We start from the raw sequence: 15,287 nt of genomic DNA, 5'->3' as shown, positions 1-15,287 counted from the left end.
GTCACATTGATCTGTACCCAGACCATAACTCACCATACGCCTCTCAACCACGTATCTATCCAAACTTCTCTTGAATGCTGAAATCTAACCCGTATCCACCATTTGGGCTGGCAGTTCAGTCCACACTCTGAGTGAAGAAGATCCCCCTCATGTTGTCCTTAAACATTCACCTTTCTCCCTTGACCTATGACTTCTGGTTGTAGTCTCACCCAACCCCAGTAGAAAAAGCCTGCTTGCATTTATCCTATCTATATCCCTCATAATGTTGTTTAGCTCTATCAAATCTCCCCTCAACCTCCTACACTCTGGGGAATAGAGTCCTAACCTACTCAACCCTTTCCTCTATTTCAGGTCCTCAAGACCCGGCAGCAACCTTGTACTCTTTCAGTCTTATTTATATCTTTCGCTAATCAGAGGAGCAATCACTTCTTACACAAAACCAATGTCTAATCCAATTTACTACCTCATTTTGAATGCCAGGTGACAGAATATTTTGACCAACCTCCCATGGAGGACCATGTCAAACGCCCTATTCCTAACCAGTTGCTAACTATCCAAATAGTACTATCGCCAGTCCCTTTGAATAACTTCCAATAATTTTCCCACTACTAATGTCAGGCTCACCAGCCTGTAATTTCCTGGCTTATTCTGAGAGTCTTAAACAATGGAGCAACATTAGCTAACCTTCAAACCTCTGGCACCTCACCAGTGGTTAAAGATGTTTTTTTGGGGTTGGGTCGGGGTCAGGGACAGGGACATCTCTGCACTAGTCTCCCACAGGATCTGAGGGAACATCCTATCAGGCTCTGGAAATGTATCTATCCTAATTTGCCTCAAGACAGCAAGAGTTCCTCCTCTGCAATCGGTATAGGGCCCATGACCTCCCTGCACCACTAGACTGTGTCCATCTCCAGACTAAATACAGATACAAAAAAAAAAACAAGAGACCCCCCCCGCCCCCACCAACTTCTTTTGGTTCCAGGAACAGATTAGTGCTCCAATCTTCCAGTAGACCAATTTTGTCTCTTGCTATCCTTTTACTCTTAATATATCTGTAGAAGCCCTTAGAATTCTCCTTTACCTTGTCTGCTAGGGCGATCTCATGTCTTCTATCAACCATCCTGATTTCCTTCTTAAAGTGTTCTCATATACTTAAGTGCCTCATTTGTTCCCGCCTGCTTATCACATCCTGAAGTACCACTGATAGATTGATTGGCTACAGTAAATTACCCCCTAATGCAGGCAGGGGTAAAAGACCTGGTTGGAGGGGGATGGGGGGAGGGAGGAGGTGTCTTTAACAGGTATGCGAAAGAGAACTGCAAATGAACAGTGGGAAATGGGATGGGAGTGAGGCTTGTACACTGGACTGAGATCAAAAACTATCGACTCTGTGGGCAAATGTTCAACAACAGGGGAAGCATTTATGTGAAAAACAAATACACAAAAAGGGTAAGATCTCCATTTTCCTAGCAGTAGATGGGAGGACTACAATCATGTTCAGTTTCTAATTTTTCCTTTGAAAAAAAAGATATTTCTTACCACATCCTCCTCTAATCTTCCTCCAATAAGATCGCTCTCCAATAGTTCCTCCTCCGCTTTCTCCTCTTCTGCAGGCAACAAGAAAAATTAAGGCAAATTGCAGGACAAATCAAATCACAGGAGGCAGCAAAACAAATCTGTGAGCTTCACCCTCCAAATCCCATTGTCCATCCATACTGTATTTAAAAATGCAATGAAGTAGAACTGCAGTAAACTAAGTGCTACACGGATGAAAATTTCAACTACTTTTTCGACTAAGAAAGAACCAGGAACAAATTCCCCTGAGTACAGGCATAGTGGAGAACAGTTTAACACCTAATGAATTGCAGCAACTTAGCACAGGGACCTAGAACCAAACCCAGTGTAATTAACTACAAACAGTATTAATCTGGTATCTAAATGTTCCAAAATCTCAGAAGCTTGGTGTCTGTTTTACTCATCCATACACAAGCCTTTGTTAATTGCAGACCTGAACATAGAGGGTCAGCCATGTGTTATTGGGCGTGGGACAAATGAATGACCCGAGCCAGGAACACCAAATGCCAGAAATGTTAGAGAGTTTGGCAGGATGCACAGCTCAGTTTGTTTGATAACGTTGAAACATAGAAGTCAAAACTCACCTAGCTCCATTTCTCTTATTCCCTAAACTTAGCGGGTTTATGGGGAAATTTATTACACTACCATGTAAAAATTGAAATAAAGCAGGTTTTAAAGTAATAGTAGAGGCATCCAATAGCCCAGTGAATCTGCTAGACCGATACAACATCCCATAGATTTCAGATTATCAAAGTTTTATTCTCACCACATCCCACAGATTTCAGATTATCAAAGTTTTATTCTCACCACTTCCAGTTAAGTAACATTTGGATTGCTACAAGGTCTACACCATGGTAGCAAACAGGGTAACACACAACATACCTTCTTGCCGTAGTTGTTCTAGGTAAAGCTTGGCAAGTCGCAGCTTCTTCTCCTGTGCCGTTTCCTCTATCTCTAACGTCTCCGGAGTTTTCTTTCTGTGCTCAATGCTGCCAGAGAATTTAAACAATCTTTGGTATTATTCTTAAAAGAAAAATGTGCAATTGAGTACAAGGGTTCTAATCCAATACCAGAAGCTTCAAGCTTGAATGTTGAGCCTCCATGAGCAGAGGCATCCAGGGATTCAATTCAATAGTTCCCGGGGAACGACTGCACAGGTTGCTAAGTTCGTAAAGGTGGCGTATGGAATCCTTGCCTTTACTAGTCAAGGAACTGATTTCAAGAGTCAAGAAGTTACGTTGCAGCTTCATAAAACTCTTGGTTAGACTACATCTGGACTATTGCATTCAATTCTCACCGCTCCTTTATTGGAGAGGGAGCAGAAGGTTTATCAGGATCCTGCTTGGATTAGAGGGTGTATGGCATAAGGAAGGTTGGGTAACAAGGGGTGTTTTCTCTCAAGCAGCGCAAGAGGATCTGATAGACTTTTTAAGATTGAGATGCATAATTAGAGTAGAGTGTCAGTATCTTAGATGTGAAATATCTACCACTAGATTACATGCATCAAGGTGAATGGGGGTAAATATAATATTGAAAAACACAGCAGGCCTGGAGTACACGCTGCCATGGATAGTTTTGGAGGTAAATACAATAAAGTTGCTTAGGAAGGGATCAGCTCAGTTAAGTGTTTTAATTACTAGCTTAATTAATTTGGCACAACCTCATGGGCTTGTTCCTGTGCTGTACTGGTCTACGTACAGGGACTTGACTGGCTGTTGAAAACCTGTACCAACCAACTGGCTCCATTGTTCAAAGATAGATATTTCCACCTCTCACTACTGCGGCCTACAGTTCCCACGTGCTTCAAAAGGGCAGCAATCATGCCAGAGACCAAGAAGAGCAGGGTGCCTTAATGACTATTGATCGTTAGCACTTACATCCAATGTAATGAAATGCTTCAAGAGGCTGGTTATGGCTAGCATTATCACGTGCCCAAGAAAGGGCCTAGACCTGGTGCAACTTGCCTACTGCTGCAACAGATCTACACTGGCTCTCTGCTGTGCTTTGGAGCACCTAGACCGCAGCAAAATATACATCAAGCTGCTGTTTACCAATGCAGTAATTCCCCTCAGTATTAATCATCACGCTTTGAAAACTGAAAACTGAGTTTCTGCACCTTCCTCCTTGATCCTTGACTTCTGCATTGGGAGACACAGTCAGTACATATCAGTGCTTACATGTTGCCCTTACCTCACCAACAATCAACATAGGCACGCCTCAAGGATGCGTCCACTATTCAACTCTACACTTGTGACAGCTCAAATGCCATTTACAAATTCACAGATGACACCACTGTTGGCAAAATCTCAGATGGTGACAAGGACGCATACAAAAGTGAGATAGATCAGCTGGTTGATGGTGCCACAACAACAATCTTGCACTTAACATGAGCAAGACCAAGGAATTGATTGTAGACTTCAGGAAGAGGAAGTTGGGAGAAAATGCACCAGACCTCATTGAAGTGGAAAGAGTGAGTAGGTTTAAGTTCCTGGATGTCAACAGCCAGAAAATCTGTCCTGTGTCAATCACGAAGGCGGCAAATCTACTTGAGGAGATATGGTACGTCACCAAGGACATACAGTTTACATGACAGCCTGGAATAGAAGCTCTAATGTACAGGATCAAGAGGCTTCAGAGGGTCGTAGACACAGCCAGCTCCATCATGGGCACAGTATCACGGCAGTGTTACACCATCACTGTATCACGGTAGCGTAACACCATCACTGTATCACGGTAGCGTAACACCATCAATGTATCACAGCAGTGTAACACTATCACAGTATCATAGCAGTATAATACTATCACTGTATCATAGCAGTATAACACTATCAGACAAAGTCAGCATGGATTTGTAACAGGAAAATCATGTCTGACGAATCTTACAGAATTTTTTGAGGATGTACCTAGTAGAGTGGATAGGGGAGAACCAGTGGATGTGGTATATTTGGATTTTCAAAAGGCTTTTGACAAGGTCTGACACAGGAGATTAGTGTGTAAACTTAAAGCACACGGTATTGGAGGTATGGTATTGATGTGGATAGAAATTGGTTGGCAGACAGGAAGCAAAGAGTGGGAACAAACGGGACCTTTTCAGAATGGCAGGCAGTGACTAGTGGGGTACCGCAAGGCTCAGTGCTGGGACCCCAGTTGTTTACAATATATATTAATGACTTAGATGAGGGAATTAAATGCAGCATCTCCAAGTTTGCGGATGACACGAAGCTGGGCAGCAGTGTTAGCTGTGAGGAGGATTCAGAGTGACTTGGATAGGTTAGGTGAGTGGGCAAATTCATGGCAGATGCAATTTAATGTAGATAAATGAGAGGTTATCCACTTTGGTGGCAAGAACAGGAAAACAGATTATTATCTGAATGGTGGCCGATTAGGAAAAGGGGAGGTGCAACAAGACCTGGGTGTCATTGTACACCAGTCATTGAAAGTGGGCATGCTGATACAGCAGGCGGTGAAAAAGGCGAATGGTATGCTGGCATTCATAGCAAGAGGACTCGAGTACAGGAGCAGGGAGGTTCTACTGCAGTTGTACAAGGCCTTGGTGAGACCACACCTGGAGTATTGTGTGCAGTTTTGGTCCCCTAATCTGAGGAAAGACATCCTTGCCATAGAGGGAGTACAAAGAAGGTTCACCAGATTGATTCCTGGGATGGCAGGACTTTCATTTGAAGAAAGACTGGGTCGACTAGGCTTATACTCGCTGGAATTTAGAAGATTGAGGGGGGATCTGATTGAAACGTATAAAATCCTAAAGGGATTGGACAGGCTAGATGCAGGAAGATTGCTCCCGATGTTGGGAAAGTCCAGAACGAGGGGTCACAGTTTGAGGATAAAGGGGGAGCCTTTTAGGACTGAGATGAGGAAAAACTTCTTCACACAGAGAGTGGTGAATCTGTGGAATTCTCTGCCACAGGAAACAGTTGAGGCCAGTTCATTGGCTATATTTAAGAGGGCGTTAGATATGGCCCTTGTGGCTAAAGGGATCGGGGGTATGGAGAGAAGGCAGGTACAGGGTTCTGAGTTGGATGATCAGCCATGATCATACTAAATGGCGGTGCAGGCTCGAAGGGCCCAATGGCCTACTCCTGCACCTATTTTCTATGTTTCTATCACTGTATCACTGTGGTGTAACACCGTCACAGTATCGCAGCGGCGTGACACGGTCACAGTATCACAGCGGCGTGACGCCATCACTGTATCACAGCGGCGTGACGCCCTGACTGTATCACAGCGGCGTGACACCATCACAGAGGCAGCAACTCAGGTGCAATTCTGCCACTGTCTGCATGGAGTTTATACATTCTCCATCGGCTTTGTCCAGATGGAGAATGTCCACATTCATAGATATGCGGGTTAGTAGGCTAATTGTTCATATGGTGCAATTGGTGTAATAGGGCACACAGGCTTGTTGGGTTCTGTGCTGTGTCTCTAAATAAAAAAGAACCTTCCCCACCATTCAGAACATCTTCAAGAGACAGTGCTTTAAAAAGATGGCACCCAAGGTTCTGTCTATTTTCTTCTTACAGCTGGGCAAACCAATCATTGCTTGCAGCGGGAAAAGTTCACACAGCCTGAAAACTGCGTGGCACTTCAAGTGTTCTTTTGTAAAATGCATACTATGAATATTTAGAATGAAAATTGAAAAATCACAAGCTTTTGATTTTATTAATTGAAAGGTATAATAAATCAAAGTACAAGGAAAATTGTTCACATTTCATAAACCTTTTCTCATCTGTATTTACTCTAGCTGCGCAGCAACAAAGGCTCAGTGTGCGGGAGGACTTCAGTTACTGCACGGCTGCGCACCAACACAGCTTCGAGGAACACTGGAGGCATCCATCACTAGGTGCAGTCACCATCTAGGAGATACCCTCTTCTCATTACTATCAAGGAGAGGGGTCAGCAGCCAGAATACCCATACTCAACAATTCAGGAACAGCTTCTTCCCCTCCAGCAGATATCTGAATGGTCCGTGAAAACTACCTCATTATTCCCTTTTTTTTATACTATTCATTTTGTAATTTTATGTATTTGCACTATATTGCTGCCTCTAAACAACAAACTTTGTGTCATACAAGGCAGTGATACTAAACTGGATTATGATTCTTAGATTTAGTACCTTCAAGATGGGACAGAATAGAAGGATAATAGGGCTGGTCCTGATTTCATTTAGTAGCACTTGCTGGGAAGTATCTGATATGGACACATCATCAAGGACTCCTGTTGTTAATGGGCCCGCCAACGCTCCAAGTTTCAACTTTCAACCATCATGAAGCAAGAGAACACCCTGTACTTAACAGAGCATTAAGCCTGATGGCTCACAATTTTAAACAATTAATTTAAATCTTTACTCAAACTCCTCTTTTCTGAAGAGAACAATCACAGCTATCCAATGTTTCCTTCAGACCGATCCTAACAAGGTTTATGAACCCTGCTTGCAAGACAATTAGAAAATATAATTAAAGGCATGCCCAAGTGAACAAAAGCTTTCTGTTTTGAATGGTGCCACTGGCATGTCAATAATACTAATCACAAGATCTTCACCCTCGCCCTACTCACCAGTGCAAGACTGGCAAATCACTCACAAATGCAGGGGGTGGCTAGGACACATTACAGCCACGCCAAATGAAATATTTGCATCCTTCTGCAGATAGCTGGAATCACAAAATCGGAAAACAGACCACCCTGTCCATTGTGTCTCTGCGAGTTAAAAGGGCCACCAGTCTCATCCCACTTTCCAGCACAGGGTCACTTCAGAGCTTTCTCTGCAAGTAGCAACTCTTCAATTACACATACAAATACTGTTCAAAGATGCTGAGGGTCTCTGGCACCAGCCTTCTACACAGCATGTTTCAGATACCTACCACACTCTACTTGATAAAATGTTCCACTACTTCCACTCTAATCCTTCCACCATTTATTTTAAAATTATGCCCTTGGCTTTAGACCACTCTGTTAAGTGAAGTAGGTCCTTAATACAAAACAGTACATCACAGTATGAGCCCTTCGGCACATAATGTTGGGTCTTTTAAGAGACGCCTCGACAGGTATATGGAGCTCAGAAAAATAGAGGGTAACCCTAGGTAATTTCTCAGGTAAGGACACGTTTGGCACAGCTTTGTGGGTCACAGGGCCTGTATTGTGCTGTACATTTTCTACATTTCTAACATTTATACCCATTTCCAAGATCTATCTAACCCTTCCCTCACATGTAGCAACTCCATTTTTCTTCTATTCCTGTCCCTGTCACAGAGCATATTAAATGTCCCTAAAGTATCTACCTCTACCACAACCCTGTTTGTACACCACAACCCTGTTTGTACACCCCATCCACCCACCACTCCACATAAAAAAAAACAACTTTCTTCCAATCACCTAAGAAAGTATAGCCACTTCCACCCCGGGAAAACGTTGGTGGCAGGCCACTCTTATCTATGCCTCTTACCTTATACATCTCTGTCAAGTTACCTCTCATCCCCCGTCAGAGCATTGAGCACAGGAGTTGGGTATTATATTGAAGTTATATAATACGTTGCCAAGGCCGAATTTGGAGTACAGTACCTTGTACTCAATTGCTTCCCCTCAGTCTCCTGTTCTGAAGGGAGGGCAGCATAAGTAGCACAGCGAACAGAACACAGATGGAACCCTGAATTTGCATGTTCTCCCAGTTCCCTTCCATCTCAGAGTCACACGTTTAGAAATTCATTGCCCACCATGAATTGACCCAACTGTGCAAATGAGTGGCAGAATCTGGAGAGGAGGATGATGGAAAAGAGGCAACCTGATCAATGTGAGAATAAAAATGTGTGTTACGGTAGAATTGGCTATAAAATGGATGGTTGGCAAGACTTCGTACCGTGTTTAATCTCTCTATGATTATCCCAACCACCCTCATTAGGTATAATATCCCAGTCCACACAATATCTTTATAAATCTCCTCTGTACCCACTTCAGTGAAAAATCACAACTGAAGTGATGTGCTTACTCACACCACCCATGAATGGAGTCAGGCTGTGACAGACTAAACACATGCAGAGCTTTGCTCAAAATGGCAGAACCACAGGAAAACTAAGATCATTACACTGTATTATTAAGGTCTCTTGTGACCCTTGACAAGACAGTATTATCACAATGAGATATTTCAGGATGTGTGTGCCTAATAAAGATCTGCACAGTGAGGTCATGCCCTTCTATCATTAATACACACAGAGGAAAATGTGTCATTGACACCAGATCAAATCAGCAAGCATTATGCTGAGCCACACTCCCAGTGCCAACGTGGCATGCCCACAACTCATTAATCCTAACCCATACCTCTTTGGAATGTGGGAGGAAACAGGAACATCTGGAGGAAACCCACACAGTCACAAGGAGAATGGACAACTCCTTCCAGACAGAGGCAGAAATTGAATTCCAATCTTACAACTCATGCTGTAAAGCAAACTTCTTCAGAGTAGTTTAGAGAGCAGGAAGGGTAAACTGGGCAGTTGGGGTGAAAAAATGGGATGGAGCTCTATGGCTTCAAGCAGGCATAGGCAGGTTTGATGGAAGTTGTTCCAGTACCTGACCTGCAATGTCACCTGGATCTGTAAGCTTCATTTCACTCTTTCTGGTTGAGAATCATAACATCCAATAACTCTTAGCACCAAATAGCACAAACTAGCATGAACACTTGGGTTACCTTTCAGTCTCCGAGTCACTGGAAATTTCTTCATTCAGAGCTGGGTCAAATTTCTTGCGAACTTTATCTTTGCCATCTTCTGCCTGTAAATTAAATACAAAATAGGACTTTACACTTGTCAGAAGAACTATAGCCTCTGTGAGGATAAGTGCCAGTATTCCTTCTACACAACCATTTGGCCAAGATCAGTACCTCAATAATAGGTTGGCAGGACAACAGCATCAGCCCATCGACACCATTCTGCAGTGCTACCTCTCAGCTCCAATTGATTAGTGTTAATTTGGAATTCCAGTGAGATCCATAATTTGAATAGCCCATATTGACTAAGCTTGGAATATTGTGTTCATGTGGAAGGTTTGTAGAGTGCATCCAGGAGAATTACCAGGATGCTGTCTAGATTTGAGAGCATGTCTTATGAGGTGACGTTGAGTGAGCTAAAGTTTTTCTCTCCGGAGCGAAGGAGGTTGATAGGTGGCCTGGTACGGGAACACCAACGCCTTTGAGTGGAAAATCCTACAAAACGTAGTGAATTCAGCCCAATACATCATGGGTAAAACCTTCCCAACCATTGAGCACATCTACATGAAACATTGCTGTAGAAAAGCAGCATCCGTCATCAAAGATCCTCACCACCCAGGCCATGCTCTTTACTCACTGCTGCCATCAGGTAGAAGGTACAGGAGCCTCAGGATTCACACCACCAGGGTCAAGAACAGTTACTACCCCTCAACCATCAGGCTCTTGAATCAATGGGGTTAACTATACTCATTTAAGGACTCTCTTTGCATGCTGGTTATTTATTGCTATTTGTTATATATCTGCATTTGCAGTTCATTTACAGTCTAATTCCTGATGTTTACAGATCCTGTTTACAGTTACTGTTCTTTAGATTTGCTAAGTATGCCCACAGTAAAAGAACTTCGAGGTTGTATGTGCTGACATGTATGTACTCTGATAGTAAAATTTACTTTGAACTTGATAGATGTGCACAAGATGATAAGAGGCGTAGATTGAGTGGATAGCCAGACGTTGAGTGGAAATGGCTAATATAAGGGAGCATTATTTTAAGATGACTGGAGTAAATTATGGGGGGTATCAGAGGAAGTTTTAAAAAAAAGTGGAGAGTGCCTACGTCCATTTATTGGCAGCAGAATCACAACTACATATTAGTAAGCTCCAACCACAAATCCCACATTCTCCCAAGTAAACTTACCCAAAATTGACACCAAGGATGACTGGTTTAAAGGATGATCCTCATTTTCCCCCTAACCCGAGCACAGGGAGTTTGAAATTACAATACGCCAATTAATCCAGATTGGCGTTCCTCTTCGGTCTCTGCAGCAATCTAAATCTAGGTGAGGATTCTGTTCATGTCGTTTGTCCTCTTCTTTTCTTTAATGAGCTGTGGAAGTTATTCATAAATCTTTTCCGATGGCTTCCATTTCAATCACTAATTCTGCTAACACCTCCGACTGTCTGAATTACCTACAGGTCATTGTGACTGTTTTTCAGGTGTTACACAGAGAAGGCTGGGAAACAAACCTTGGAAGCAAGTTTCAGATAATTTATTTATTTGATTGACTTAACATTTTTCTGTTGTTTTCTAGAGTTGAAGTGCTTAAATTTTAAACCATTTTATTTAGAAATCTATTAATTAATCTCAGTATTAAAGTTTTTTTTAAATGTTTTTCAGTATTACAGAAATCCACAACCATCAGTCTGAACAGTGATCGTCAGTAACCCTGGGGCCACAGCTGTTAAGAGTGGGTCTGGGTAGGTAAGCTGATCAAGGGCTGGCTTTGGGAACATGCTGCAGCTAAGCACAGGCAGCTCACTGCTCAGTTTGGTGAGGCAAACTGCTTGTGGACCTTATGTCATGCATCCTGTTCCAGATGCTGAAATCTTCAATATCCCTGCATTAACAGTAAAACACCTGTATCAAAGGGTGGTGCAGTAGTGTAGTAGTCAGGGCACCACTAATCAGAATTCAATTCCCAGCGCTGTCTGTACCATGATAGTGTGGGTTTCCTCTAGGTGCTCTGTTTCCTCTCACGCTCCACAGGTGGACAGGTTAGAGTTACGAAGTTGCAGGCACGCTATGCTGATGCCAGAAACATGGCGACACTTGTGGATACCCCCAGCACATCCTTGGTTGGTCTTTTACACAAACAACACATTTCACTGTATGTTTTGATGTTTATATGACAAATAAAATCTAATCTAACAAAAGCTAACTTAATCAAAAGCAGCCTCAGGTTTACAGAAGTTTTCTTCCTGTTGTGTTTCCACACAACAGCCATTAGTCAAGTGAATCAATCCCGTGTGCACTCCATCACGTGGAGAGCAAACATGTGCTGTCTTTCAGCTCCATTTTTATTCCCATTATACAACTCTAAGTTACCTTTGTTTCTTATTTCTTATGCATTATTTTCTTGAGGACACAAGATGACTACTTCCCGCAATATGTTCAACAGGTATGTGGGAAATATTGGCAAGTCTGGGATTTAATATCTAGCCTATTCACTGAGAAAGTGACGGCAAATCACTTTCTTGAACTGCAGCAAAACAAAACCTGACGGAAGGCTGAGCAGTATCGCGGGGGGGGGGAGGGGTAACAGGATAGTTGATATTTCAGGCACAGAATATGCAGATCAGAGTGCGGAAGTGACCCTTGTACTCTCAGTACAAAGTGGTGAGTGTAGGGCAAGATGGGCTGGTAGGTGATGTGTACAAACAGGTGAGGTGGGGTATGATGGAGAGATGGAGTCAGGTGACAAAGGGAGAGCCAGAGTTCTAATGTAGTATCTGGCGGGTGATAGGGTGTAACCAGGGGAGGTGGGAGATGATGGGCAACTGCAGCCAGGTTGTGGGGGGGGGGGGGGGGGAGGGGAGTAGAGCCAGAGGCTGGAACCATACAGAAGTAAAGGATGACGAGCAGAGAGGAGAAAGGACAGAGGGGGTCAGCCAGATGGATAGGTGTGTGATGATGAGCAGATGGAAATAGGAAAGGTGGATTAAGGGAGAAAGGACCAGCTGGACTAATGGACACAGGAGGTGAGGGTTACCTAGAAGTAGAAAATACAGCTCACAGCACTGGCTTGTAGGTGGTGGAAGAAACTGTTCCAGTTTGTCTTACTTCATGTGTAAGTAGCGATGGCAAAGAACAGACACGTTGATGTGAGAACAGACATGTTAATGTAAGAACAGGAATAGTTGACGCTATCATCACTTTTTTAAAAACGCCTATCTCCTGTATGTGTATGCCTTACGAGGAGGGACTGAGTTGACTAGGAGTTTAGAAGAATGAAAGGAGACATCATTGACACTCATCAAAGTTGCTGGTGAACGCAGCAGGCCAGGCAGCATCTCTACGAAGAGGTGCAGTCGACGTTTCAGGCCGAGACCCTTCGTCAGGACTAACTGAAGGAAGATTGAGTAAGGGATTTGAAAGTTGGATACAATTCCGACAGAGGGGATATTTCTCCTGGTGGAAGAGTTTAGAACCAGGGTTAACATCGTATAAATGTTGCTAATATTCCTACGTTAACTACTTGTAATGAAAACTGATTACGTATGCAGAAACATCTGAGTGAAAATGTTGCCCCCGGGTTTCTATTAAATCTATCCCCGCTCACTTTAAACCTATGCCCCCTAGTTGGGACTGCCCAATCTTGAGAAAAGGACAGTGCGTTTTGAATTGCAATACTAAAGTCTTGCAATATAGGAATTGTAACAGGATAATCATACAGAGAGCAGCACGATAATCACGCAGAGAATCAGGTAGTATTGTGGACGGGGCCACAAAGACAACGCTTCAAATTGAAAATCCTTATCCGGGACGATCTGAAGGGTCTTCGCACTAGAATATCCCCTCTCCACAGACGTGGCTCGGTCAGCGTATAGTTCCAGCTGCTTCTATTTATTATTCTACCCACCTCCGGCAGTCTACCCAACCTAGGCCTCCCCACATCACTCCACCGGTATTCGGTCTCCCTTAGCTCTCCACCGGTTCTACCCACGTGTCTGATTTTCTACCCTGCGCCTCACCAGAACTGGAAACCCCCAAGCCACCAGGTGCGGTACGATCAAACCCCGAGTTCCGAATCGCCCTCCTCACCTTCCTTTTCTTGCCTCTAGCTTCACTTGTCTTCTTTTTACGGATAAAAAACGAGTCGTTCTCCACCACCATCTTCCCCTCAATCATTAAACGGATCGATCTAACCTGGTTTCCTTTTTCCCGCCCTCAAAACACTCTAGCCAACGGGTGGTCGCTTTTTCCCAGATCCTTAGTAGTTATTGGTTACTATGTGTGTCAATCTTGTTAAACTGGCGTTTTGGCTATTAAGGAAGTTGGTGCCACAGTATATAGGTCCCACGAGTGCATGTTTGTAGTAATAGTTCCGTGATCAAGTCTTAAAAATGTTGAGTACAGTTATCTTGGTCCTATTTTCTTTTTTAAATTTAGCTCTTCTTTTCCTACTTTGATTTTTTTGCTTTTTTGTATTTTTTTAAGATGATATATCACGAATGATTCATTGAATGTATTTTATGAAGAAACTTAATTACCAGTGAGTCAAGAATAATAAGGAAAGCAAGGTAATGTTGAAGCCAAAATTGGATCAGTTTTAATCTACTTAAATGTAGCAAGTTTGAGGGTCAAATCACTCATTCCAGTTTTCTTTTAATGTTACATCTTCTGTCTTTTCTATATCCTACTTAGATAGACAGCACTGAAGAGGGTTAATATTGAGTATTCATGAGATACTTGAAACCGAAGTTCAAAGTGAATTTATCACCACCATACACTATCCTGTGATTTGAAGGTGCTCACGGTAGAGCAATCAAATCAATGAAAAACTACATACAAAAACTGACAATCAGCCAATGTGCAAAAAATAATAATACTGTGAACATGAGTTGTAGAGTCCTAGAAAATGAGTCTTTAGGACATAGAATCAGTTAAGTTATCCATGCTGGTTCAGGAGCTCAATGTTTGAAGCTTAGTAACTGTTCCTGAACCTGGTGGTGTAGGACCTAAGGCAGACATCCCACCCTGCAAAAACCCATTTCAGGGAGGTAGCACCACCAGCCCTGCCCCCTGCAACCCCATATCCCTCCCCCCCCCGTTGACCTCCAAGGATGTATGTATACAGGACATTTGATTATGAAAGAACACAATAATTTATTTGATCACATATTGAAAATATATATATACTTGCTGAGTACTTTGTTGGCAGTCTCAATGCTAAAAGCTAAATGCTAATGCAAATAGCTTTTCTATTTCTTTTGCAAACTTTTCCTTGTACTGTGATGTGGCTTGCTTGGCAGATTTGAGCATTTTGCTGGAAGTCTTAACCTCTTAGCAGTCTGTGTCAATGAATTTGTTAATTTTGCAAGACATCAGATTCACAAGTGTCTTGTGAGACAGCTGACTTCTGAATTCTGTCTTAATGCGGAATGCCCTTTCTACATCACAATTAGAACTTGGCAGCACCAAAAGCAGCTTCATCAATTGGCGGAGCTCTTTGAATCTCAACTGCCCTGTGCTCACAGATTTTACTTTGGACAGCTTCCCCCAGGACTCATCAACTGGCAAACTTTTGTAGTTTGGCATCAGTCCTTCAAGGTTAGTTGAGACATAATACAGGACTTCCAAGTGGACCTGTTCTCTTGCATCTGCCTTGATCACATTTGGAAATCTCTCTGCCACTCTGTCATGGCGTTGCAGGACAGTAAACTGAACTGATGGACAATGAAAGAGAGAGAGAGGTCAACTATAAAGCCTGCCCTCAGAGAAAACTGATAGATCTACTTAGCACAAAGAGAGACCAATCAGGATGCTATGTCTGTCACTCTCTCTCGCTCTGTCTCACTCTCTCTCTTGCTCTCAAAAAATCGATTTCCGGGATATTGTATATAACTTGTGGGCGTCAGGGAGCCACTATCAATATGCGAGAGATCCCGGAGCTTCCAGGAGAGGTAGGATGTCTGCTAAGGGTCTAGTGTCTCCTTCCTGATG

At 43.0% G+C, this 15,287-nt stretch overlaps 1 protein-coding gene across 1 annotated transcript in view; it reads right to left on the bottom strand.

Annotated features, from left to right (window-relative positions):
* The window catches only part of rrp9 (ribosomal RNA processing 9, U3 small nucleolar RNA binding protein), a 49,263-nt gene extending 35,733 nt beyond the window's left edge, over window positions 1–13,530 (bottom strand). The window contains exons 1-4 of the mRNA XM_072280717.1: window positions 13,386–13,530; window positions 9,269–9,351; window positions 2,458–2,564; window positions 1,540–1,607 (exon numbers count right to left, since the gene is read on the bottom strand). Coding sequence (XP_072136818.1) covers window positions 1,540–1,607; window positions 2,458–2,564; window positions 9,269–9,351; window positions 13,386–13,472 — 345 coding nt within the window. The 5' untranslated portion in view covers window positions 13,473–13,530. The remainder of the gene's footprint in view (window positions 1–1,539; window positions 1,608–2,457; window positions 2,565–9,268; window positions 9,352–13,385) is intronic.
* Between the last annotated feature and the right edge of the window lie 1,757 nt (window positions 13,531–15,287).

The sequence above is a fragment of the Mobula birostris genome, chromosome 16, assembly GCF_030028105.1.
Source record: "Mobula birostris isolate sMobBir1 chromosome 16, sMobBir1.hap1, whole genome shotgun sequence".
NCBI lineage: Eukaryota > Metazoa > Chordata > Chondrichthyes > Myliobatiformes > Myliobatidae > Mobula > Mobula birostris.
Note: the sequence above shows the minus strand (reverse complement) of the source record. Positions and strands in the feature narration are given on the sequence as shown.